General features: G+C 27.9%; 1 protein-coding gene across 2 annotated transcripts; it reads right to left on the minus strand.

The window, feature by feature from the left end:
- On the minus strand, positions 1-3,374 carry LOC113864671. Of its 2 annotated transcripts, none has more exons than XM_027498659.1 (6): positions 2,857-3,368; positions 1,718-1,844; positions 1,275-1,414; positions 1,096-1,158; positions 934-1,002; positions 1-385 (listed from the first exon to the last, which is right to left on the minus strand). In XM_027498659.1, the coding sequence occupies exons 1-6, from the start codon at positions 3,055-3,057 to the stop codon at positions 314-316; spliced, it is 672 nt and encodes a 223-aa protein (XP_027354460.1). In that variant the 5' UTR covers positions 3,058-3,368; the 3' UTR covers positions 1-313. The 2 variants fall into 2 exon arrangements, with proteins under 2 accessions (XP_027354460.1, XP_027354461.1); XM_027498660.1 differs by having other exon boundaries at positions 59-385; positions 1,096-1,155; positions 2,857-3,374.
- Positions 3,375-11,386: the final 8,012 nt, after the last annotated feature.

Here is an 11,386-nt window from a genome sequence, read left to right on the forward strand (position 1 = left end):
GAGAAACTAAAATATATATATACATTAAGGTCTCTGAAACCCACTTCCCAGGTCAGCAATACATTGAATCAAGCTGAAAAGAAAGCCGTGCAGACTTCCTTAACGATCCAGTTGCAAGGTCACATATATCTACATAACTGGGTGGTTACAAGAGTAAAAACCTCTAACCTCAAACTACCAACCTACTACTATATCAGAAAATTACAAATCACTGATAAATATGTTACAAAATACGACGGGAAGTGGATATTAGATACATTATCTTTGTTAGCATAGACAATTTAACTTAAATCATTTCTCGCATCATTCCATCTCATTTGCACACAGTCTTAAGCCTCTTTGCAGCTTGAACAAATCCCACAATCACCTGCAACTCGTCCATTTGCTTCACAAGAAAGAAACACAATTTCAGAGTCAAATAATTGTTCAATTTCTTCACGGAACTCCCCGAAACACTTCAGTATATAGACATACACCGTACATTTAAAAGCAACGGCTTGTTATGTAGGTCGATTTTAACGGCATGCTTGAATGCTTGCACCATCGTCACATTACTTGCTAGGAACTATAGTATGACAAATATGATAAACCGGATTCTTTTACCACATTTATGTATTCTTCTATTATTATAATATTAATTATTTAAAACTTATTAAGTTTACATTCTTCAATAATTATATATTAAAAAAAAAAAGGTATTATAATTTCTTAAGAGACTAAAGTACTTATTTAGTCACCAAAATATTTATTTGATAACAATTTAGTCCTATTAAAGATTTGAGATAATAGGTAAATCTTTAAATAATTATGATATGCTTACTGTGCAGGGGAGATTGGAGTCGGATATGCATCACCACTACAAAATCCTCATTTATAATATTATAAATATTACTATTTAAAACAGCCGAAAAAGAAATCACTGAATTTAGATACCTGAGACATGAAATGCCTTTGAACAACGTCTACTAGCTGCTCTTTTGATGGGTTTGGAACCGCATCCACCTACAAATCCATGTTAAGAAATGAGTACAACGGACGCATACACACACAGCCACAATCCCAACTTTTGTGGGACCAAAAGTTTGAGAAATTTACTAGATTAAAATGTCGCCAATATCTCCACAGTGCAGCCATTTCAAGCTTGCTCAAGTCGATCTTCTACAGAAAATATTTAAACATAACGATCATAATTAAAATATTAAGAAATAAACCATCTACTATGTCAGTGGGTGAGGGGAAAATTATGAAAAAATAAAATAAAGTTGATAATATACCCTGGCCCCATGAGGCATAGAAACGGACCCCTTAGACTGTGAATCGCCAGAGAAGGACCTACTCATGGACTTGTGAGATAATCCCAACGATCTATGCATTCTGTGCCTCGATTTGTGGGACTTCTGTGTGTCGTCCGATGCTGAGAAATCAAACAGAGCACAATACATAATTAAAAAAATAGTGGTGGGGTCAACAAAAATTAAAGAAATAAGACACTGGAACTTTAGAGATAGCAAAAGCAAAAGGAGAAAACACAACGGATCCAATGTTACCAACCTCTACCACTATGCAAATCCACGGACATGGAAGCCGAAACAATTAATTAACTAACAAAATATCACAGCATTCTCATATATGCCTACTTTCAGTGTTGGGTGCACACACAACACCCGTACTAGCCAGCAAGCAATACAGTTAGAAAAACTGTGAAATGTAAACTCACCCATATCTGATCCATTCCACTGCACATTTTCAAATTCAAGGTCATCGTCTTCCTCGTTTCCGGTGGGTGCTTCAATCACACTAAGAGCATTCCTCTGTAGCTTCACTTCAATACCATTAGTAAGAACCTGCACTTGTTCATATAAAAAACAACATAAAATAATCGCCCACCCAACAAATGCCAAATCAGTTTTAAATAATCAAGATATGCTCACAAACAGCAATATTCAAATTCAAATCTCCCGAAGAAAGTCCAGAGAATAGCTTGATTGCAATGTGAATTGTTCATATAAGATGTGAAATCAGTTTTGTATAAACACAAAACAAAAGGGGGACGGAATTGGGGGGAACAGAAACAAATACGAAGCACATCGACAATATGCAATTCAATTACAATATTAATTGCATAAGCTTTTTCTAAGAATAATCAGAACACGCAAGTGACTTGTCACCGGGAAGTAAAAAATATGCAGGAAGCCGACATGCAACAATCTATTTAAGATGATTTATTTAAAATAGGAAATAATAATGCGAAAAAAAAAAAGTAAAATACTCAATTCAGAGCTCAGACATCAAATTACCAATGCCAAGTCCAAAACCAAGTCAAAGATGAATTAATTTACTTCCGTCAATAAATAAAAAGAAAGGAAAGACCCAATTCACAACTGATCCTTATGGAAGACCCCATAAAACACCAGATCCGGCAATGAAGAAAGACATGCAACAGATACCCACAAGCAATGCTTCAGAATTGTGAGGTGAAACAAATGCAAACGAATAAGAAACCAACATTTTGAAATTGTAAATGAAAACTGAGTGAATGATTTGGACAAGAATCCAGAGTACGGTAGGGTTTATAACGGATTAAATTCTTTCGAATTAATTAAAAGATCAAGAAAAAAATTTTTCCCAATCAACAGGGACTTCAGAGCAATTAAATTTGATAAGAATTGGACGGTGAAAAAAAAAATAGAAGAAATAGTAAATACAAAAATTGACCGACATAAAAGACTGATTTGAAGAATGACATGGCTTCGTAATAATGCAAATAAACAACATTAGTAACAGAGAATGAAATAGAAGGAATTGAGAATAGACAGAGTGGTTTTGATAGGAAAGGGAATTGGGAGAGAAAATTACCAGCCAATGCCAACCACCTAACCCAACGGCTTTCTTAACGACGCCTTGGAGACCAACGAGGACAGATTTGGTGCGGTTGTTTCCGGTTACAACCACTTTCGTGTGACGAGGAAGCACAGATAACTCCTCTTCGCTGCTGTCTCCGCAGCTCTGTAACTGCGAAAACCCACCATTCACTGAACTTTCCATTGCTTCCAGCATTTCTAAATTCCCAAATCAAATATCAAAATTGCATTCGCAGGGAAGATCGTGCATTGGTGGTGATGAATGTGCAATTTTCAGGAGCAGATGAGATAGGATAGCTGAGAAATTTCCGAAATTCTGCAGAGAGAAAAACACAGATGGGAGAGAGAGAAGAAGAAAGAGAAAAGCAGTGAGAGTGACTGGTATTGTTTATTGGTGTGTTGGTATGAATCCCGACGAGACCAAACGAGCCAATGGATCACTGCCACGTCATCAGAGGAGGGTGGGCTCTTTAATCATGCGCTTGGAGAGAGCCGAGTTTACGGCATGTACATGATCAAATGCAATACCCCTTTGCGGGTTTGGTTTTGGGGAGTTACTCTCCTTCACATATTGTGACCCCTCTTCCTCTGCACTATTAACTACTCTATTCTATTAACCATAAGCAATCTATCTCCACTTTCTATCCTCTCTCTCTCTCTTCCCTTTTTTTTCTTCCTGCTGCCAATTCCTCTTTATATCATTTTATTCCAATAAACAACCAAAGTTATGTACCACCTCACCAAAAATGATATCGGGTCTAATTTGTTTTATTTGTGAATGATAAACTATAGAGTATCTGTTCACATCTAGTTTAATGAAGATTATGAATTTAATGTTATAGAAAATTTAAAGTTTGAGATTCCATAATTTCTGAATTTTCAACGCTTTACTAGCAAAATTTTTTAATCCAACAACAAGAATTTATAAAATTAAAATTTAATTGTCCATGGGATAAATTTAGTATAAGATAACTCCGCATCTCAAGTAGACTCTGCTACATGCCAATTGTGATCACCATGGAAGGAGATTTACTTACTAAATTTGTAATGTCTTGTCTGTTATTTTCATGAAGCACTGTAATGATATTTGTGGTCAACTTTCAATTACAAGAAAATATCAATCTGTGATCATATGCAAATCTAATAATGTATACAAGCACAGCAATGAAAAAAAAAAGTACAGACTTCAATGGTTGTGTATGAATTAAGCAAGGAAAAGAGAAAGCAGACAGAGTACCGGGTATTTTATAATCGGGAAATTTTATTTTTTCACTAATCTCTTTTAATAATTTTTATAAATAAATTATTCACATTTTTTCTTTTTTCTTCTTTTAAATATATTAATTGTTAAAAAATCAGTTGATAATAATTGATAAATGCTAAGAAAATTATTTATGTTAAAATAAATTAAAATTAAATATAATACATTTCATATCTTAGAAAAGAGAAAACAAAATTTATAAAATAAAAAAGCTTGTTCTTAATCGAACATACCCCAAAATTCATCCAGTGGGCCCCACTTGCACAGAAGTCTGTACCTGCCGTCGGTGTTGTCCTATCCATTCCACCACGGGAATTTTCAACTCACATTACTCGCTCATCTCATGTCCCTGCCTCCCTCTTCACAATGTCACAGAACCAAAACAAACATTATAAAATACTACTGCATATAAATAATAAACGGAACATATGATTAAAGAAAACTATGATAATAATAATGCTTGTTTTTTATGTCCCGCCTATTACCTGGACTTTTTCCCGCCACAAAGCAGCAATATGAACCGTGGATCTAAGATAAACCTTGTGGCGAATCTAGCCGTTGGATTTGCAAGAGGTAGAAATGGAATCTTAGCGGCGAGAGAAGAGAAAAGAAAAGTCGACATGTCCTCTCAACGCGTGTCATGCTCATGCTACCTTGTATTGATCATCATCGTAAAGGTGAAAAAAGGAGGAGAACTTAACCTTTTAGACACCATTTGCATCAAGGATACTACTAGGAATTTGGAAACAAAGGTAAATTCTAGGAAGGTAACCTGTTTGTGACTCGCTGTGGATCGAAGAGAACCATTCCCCGTATCATGCGGATGTTTTGCCTATTCATTTCATCGATTGAAACTGATGAAGCCCGTCTCCATGATCGCACTGAGTGAGAATCAATTAATCGACCTTCTTGTTCATCTTTGAGTTTAAATCACCTGTTGCATAATTTGAAGTTTTTTTGTTTTAAAGAAAAATTATCTCCTCCCTTTATTATGTGTATATTTTACCGATTTTTCAATCTATGCATTAAATACATAATTAGAAGTTAATAAATTTAATTTTTTTATTAAATATTATATTATTTAATATTATTAAATTTTATAGTATTTTTTTTCTAAACAACATATATCTTATTTTTTATTAAGACTAGAAAAACTAGAAAAAAAAACTCTTTACCAAATAAATATTAAAAATATGTTTGGAAAGCGCATGTTGTTATGGTTAAAAAAATATCAGTGTGATATCCAAACTCTCCTCTCCACATAATCTTTAACAATGTTTTACGGTAATAATGATGACGTAATCAGACAATATGATCACCTAAATTATCGTGATTAAGGTTATATCCATTGATTTTTTTCCTTCCACTGTGCACAGTTTTTTGTGCACCCATTGGAAGCAGAGCCTTACAAGTTACAACTTGTTTCTATCCCAAAAAAATTCAGGTATTCTTTTGTTCTTAATTGTCCTCCCTGAATTGTTTCAGATAAAGCTACCTTGCCTTCTTATATATTTAAAATACTATGCATGATTTAGTTTTGAATTATGTACAATTGGTATTGTTTATGACATTCCAAATGCTCATCAAATTATCGATATCGATAGATACAAATTAATATTCCTTTTTGTTTGATGTTTGATTTTGAGTATACAGATGTATTATCCTCTATTAACATTGTCACTGTGCACTAGAAATGTTCCCCGCAAAGCTAGTTATAAAGCTGTTTCATAGGAAAAAACTCTTTCCCACCATAGTTCTAATACAGTTTTTAAAAATAAATACATGTTAAAATGCGAGCAGTTAAAATTACATAATTTTAGACTAAAAAAATTTATCGTTTCATCAACTATCCAAAGTGTACAGTTTGATAATAGTATAATAAAACTTTTCAATCAATTATTTTGATGTTTGATTTTTAAAATAAGTTTTATATTTGGATAGGTTAAGTGAGAAGTAAATTTAGAATAGTATATGCTTGATTCATAAAATAATTAATTTTTATATCAAAATTTAAAAAAGTGTACAATTTGTGTAAAAGTTAATTTGAATTTTAATAAACAATTATCTGGACAAATAAAAAAATAAAAATTTTATGAAAATTAAGTTGAAAACTTTTAATAATAGGTTTTAAAAAATTATTTTTTTAAATAAGTTATTTCAAAAAATTAATAAAAATATAAGTTGATTTTTCAAAACTGTCATACAAAAAAAGTGTTTTTACGTTTTTTTTTAATATTCATCCAAAATAATCAAATCTAAAACATTAAGAAGATAATTTTTGTTCAATAATTACTTTTTTATTTATAATATGCAAATTCTAAACTTTACATATGTGAGAATAAATATCGTTTAAATCAACAAATATTGATAATTATAATAATATCTAGTATATTATTTTATTTAAAATATAAACAAATTAAAGAAAACAATATTTTATTAAAACAAAATAAAATAAATAAACGTAAATGTTCATCGACATATCTAATCAGATAGTTTTTCTATACAACAAAGAGATATACAAAATCTATAGAGTTTAATATTAATTTTGCTTAAAAGTCTAACAAACATATAATGGGCTTATGATTCAAGAACCTTCTATTTTCGTTGTATATAAATGAAAGATTCTTCTATTTTATTGTTTCTTCTTTTTTGTATAATTCTGCATCACATGGCCGAACAGAAAAAGTTAATTAGCAATTGATTATGGTAATGCACAGGTAAGAAAATATTTTAATACAAACACTCTTGCTAATGAACAATAGACATATGGAATTGACCATGACAGCAATTAAAAAAAAAAACAGATTTATTACAAAAACAAATTTTAGAAACAATATTATAAACACATGTGATAATATTATTTTAATTACGGAAAACAAATCAACAACTGCATGAAAAATGAAAGTAAAAACCGAAAATAAATATAATAGCTTGTCTATTTTTATCAAAAATGATACCATTAATACCGATGGCATCATATGTGAGTTTTTATTTATTATGACTGATTAATATAAATTAAAAAAAATGCTACTAGAAGTATTTATAATATTAAGTAGTTTCTGAAATTTAATGATTTATAGTTATATTTATTATTAAATATATAAATAGTCTGATTTGGAAAAAATTCAATACATACTCAAATAATTGATCTTTTAAATTTTTTTGAATAATATTAAATTCAAACATTTTTACACAACACACCGGACCAACTGATTTTAAATAAAGTATCATGATCATAAGAAGATGGTTGCAGAGTAGGTCTCAAAGTAGGAGCCGTTCCAGGCAAGTAATGGCAAAAGCGGACAAAGACGAAGGGGCTCCACCTTGTAACAACTTATTGTTGCCTCTATCTTTACCCTCACTACCCTAATACCTTCCTAATTTTTCTTCATATCCCTATAAAAAATATAATATAAATATTATTTTTTGAATTATAATTGTATAAGTTAATGTTGTATTTAAAAAAATTTCTTTAATTTTAAAATAAGTAATTTTTATTTAATATTAAATAAACTTTTAATTTATATCATAAGTATTTTCTGTTAAAGATAATATTATTTGAATAAAATAAATTATTATAAACATTAAAATAATATTTTTGAGTATTTAATATATATTATTAAAATTTGAATTGAAGAACACAGGTTAAATTAAAATATTTTTTAATAATTGATTATATGATCAATAACATTTAATATTTGATAATTTATGAGAACTTTTAGAATTTTAAAAATAATAATAAATAATAAAATTTAAAATTTTTACTAAGCTTAAGATTTAAGATGCCCAAAAAATATATTTTTTTAACAATTAAACCGCTAAAAGTTTTAAAGTCAATTAAGAAAAATATTTTATGCAATTTAATTTGATTCTCAAATTTTAAATTTATCACACAACTGTAAACATAATAATCATATTATTATTTTTATATAATCATTGATTTAGAATGTAGTTTATTTAATATATTTGTATTTTAATTGTTTAAGATCATTTAGACTTGTAACTTATAGAATGAAATTATGACTTGTTATATAAACTTTGTTGTCTTTAACTAGGGGCAGGGCATCATTTTAATTTAAGAGGACCAAAATAAATAGTATATATGACATGTGAGTGTAAAAAAAGGTGTTTAGTTTATTTAATTTCAACCTAAAAAAATATGATCGTAAAAAATGATAACATCCCATTTCACATTTTGACACATTCAACGTGAAAAAGAAAACACTATGGAAGTGCCTTAACTGTTTGTTAGATGGATAATATTTTTGTTCCTTTCTGTTGATAAGATTGAACAATAATAATAAATTCAAATTAAATTATAAATTATTTTGAAAAAGCATTTTTTCTTCATTTTTTTAATAAAAAATTTGTGATTAAAATTTTTTTTATCATTAAAATAATGTTCAACAAATTAGATTAGTCATTAAACTGGTCAAAGCGCTGATTTAAAGTTTAATGGTAAAATCATAGTTAAACCGTTTGAATTAAATAATATTTAAATACATTATAAGTAATATATTAAATAATTTTTTAAAAATTATAATAGTATAACGTTGTAACATTATAAGATAAAAATTATATATTATTTTAAAGTTTTAATAGTCAGTATTGTATATAAAAATCATTGTAAAACAAAGTTTAGTAAAACAATAAATCCACTAGTAATGATATTTAAAAATTAAAATAAATAAATAAAAACAAAAAATATTAAAAAATTTAAAAATTATAATATTTATCAACGTTGAGTCTATTAAGTGTTAATATATTAGTATTTACACTATTTTTATTTGCTTCTAAACTGAAATCTTAACATTTTCATCATCTAATTAGATAAAAAGAAACGACTGCACGGGAAGGAACTAGGCTAAACCGGTCAAGTACTGATTTTTATCAATTTCACATGTTTTACCAATTTTAATATTCAATTTACTGATTCCATTAGTATGTTTAACATTGTCTATTAAAAAAAAAAAAATCAACTTCTTCGTTATATGATTAAATACGAAAAAATAATTACACAATAAAAATTTGAATTAAGTTGGCTAATTGCTAACTTTTACCGATTTTACTAATTTTATTTGTTTTAAACCGATTTTTAAATATTTGATTTATGCTATGTTTGAAAGTTGTGTTGAGAGAAGAAAAAAATGAGAAATTAATATTTATTCGAGAGTTGCTTAATTAAGAGAAAAAAAAGAGTTTAAATTTTTTTCTAAATCCTTTAAATAACTGATTTTTTTTTAATTTCTCATTTTAAAAGTTTTATATTTTTCACTTTTTCATGATTAGAATTTTAATTTTTTATAAAAAATGATAATTTTTTCAAAAAATATATAACAAATAAAAATATTAATTTAAAAAATAATTTTTTCATACAAATAAAAAATATAATAATATTATTATTTATATAATTAAATATCATAATCTCTAACATTTTAAACTCTCTCTTCTCTTCTCCTCCTCTCTTTCTCTTTTTAAACTCATCACCTCTGTCTCCCTCTAACCTCTCAAATAATTTCTTGAACGGTGCATTCAAGTATGCTCGATATGTACATTGCCTTTCATTTTCAGCTGGACTTTCCTTTTAACCGACCAGTGCAATTTAGGCAATTAATATATGAAATTTATGAAATATTGAGAATACTGTAGATAATTTATAAAACTTATATATATGTACATATAACTTTAATTTTTTTAATTTTTGTGCTTATTTAAGTTATTATTTAAATATAATTTCAGGGTAAATAATTCCACCCACCTAAATGTCATATACTTTTTGTACAAAATCGACATAAGCCGAACGCCTTAATAAGTTGTTTCTATTTTAAACTGAACTAAGATAATCTAAACACGATAAAATAACACTCCCTCGATTCAAAATGTCAGATACAGATTAAATGCAAAAAAGAAAGAACAAGTCAATTTATTAATAATAATAATATCAAATATATATGCATACCAAATGCTTGCACACGAATGGATTAGGCTCATCAGGTATTTACACCTAATGTTTTATTTTTATAAACTCAAAACACTCATAATTTTTTTTTCCCTACTGTCTTAAAGCAATATAAAAACAAATTATGTTTGGGAAATAGGCTTCCCAAAATTGTGGTAAGCTATCCCTGCTACATGCTGGATTAAAATAACATAAAATATAACAGATTAGCATTCAAGTGTAATTTTAATATACTATTAATGTGAAAAAATATGTATTATGAATCAATTAAAACACACCATTGATATATCAATCATTAAAAAAAATTAATTTTACTACTATAGCAATGACTAATTACGCGTAAAAACTCAATATTATTTATTTAAAGGTACCTTGAGTGTTTACATAGAAGACGAATCAGTAAACCTAATATATCCAGTGTTGCAGAAGAAGAAAAATATATCATACATTAATAGTTAGACATGATATTTAGTTTCGCTGGTGTAGCATTTAATTTGTCTAATAAAATTAAGATTTTAATGAAGACATAATTGGTTGATTGTACTAACATTATATATAATTCAAATAAATGATTTTATTGGTATAAAAAATGACATATACTATTAGAATTTTTTACTTTAATAATATTAAATTAGTATAACTATTATTGCAACTTTATGATATTTACATTAATAATTTATTTTCTACTAGATAAAGGTTTTATACCGACATAAACAATTTAAATACCTAATTTCTATTGTTAATATACGGTAAATTTTGTAGTATAAAAATCCTAATAGATTAATTATCTTTAAAGTGAAACTATGATAGTCTAAAATAAAATAGAATAACTAAATAAAAATAAATAATCTGAAATTAATTAAAAAATATAAAATGGAAATATTTTCTAATAATAAAAAACAAAGTTAAATAGTCCAACCTGCGTCAGCGATCATCTGATGCTGATTATGGTTCTAAGTTCCAACCTCATAGTGGCTGATTCAAATATTTTATGAATTTATTTAGTCTTACTTATTCTTTTACATTTTGATTTTAACATCTCACAATAATACGATGAAAGGTTGGCTCATAGATTTGATCAAACATCTATCTAAGAATGTGAAAATTTGTCTTCTTTCACACACACAGTTTTCTTTCTTTATATCAATCACGATATTGTTGATTGGTAAGCCAAAAATGCCTGCTATCGATCAAAATTTCAAACTGGTGAAGCATAATAATGTGGGAATACGAGGGATGTTGAAATACGCTCAAGAAACTCCTAAATATTTTACTATAATAATTTATCAGAAGTTCATCAACGAA

The sequence above is a fragment of the Abrus precatorius genome, unplaced genomic scaffold, assembly GCF_003935025.1.
Source record: "Abrus precatorius isolate BTA unplaced genomic scaffold, Abrus_2018 Scaffold4, whole genome shotgun sequence".
Lineage (NCBI taxonomy): Eukaryota > Viridiplantae > Streptophyta > Magnoliopsida > Fabales > Fabaceae > Abrus > Abrus precatorius.

Coding starts and splice junctions, on each gene's coding strand:
- LOC113864671 (XM_027498659.1), bottom strand. CDS start 3,057: ATGCTGGAAGCAATGGAAAGTTCAGTGAATGGTGGGTTTTCGCAGTTA. Junction 1,845..2,856: donor TAGGTGGTTGGCATTGGCTG/GTAATTTTCTCT, acceptor GAACAAGTGCAG/GTTCTTACTAATGGTATTGA. Junction 1,415..1,717: donor GTGGAATGGATCAGATATGG/GTGAGTTTACAT, acceptor TTGATTTCTCAG/CATCGGACGACACACAGAAG.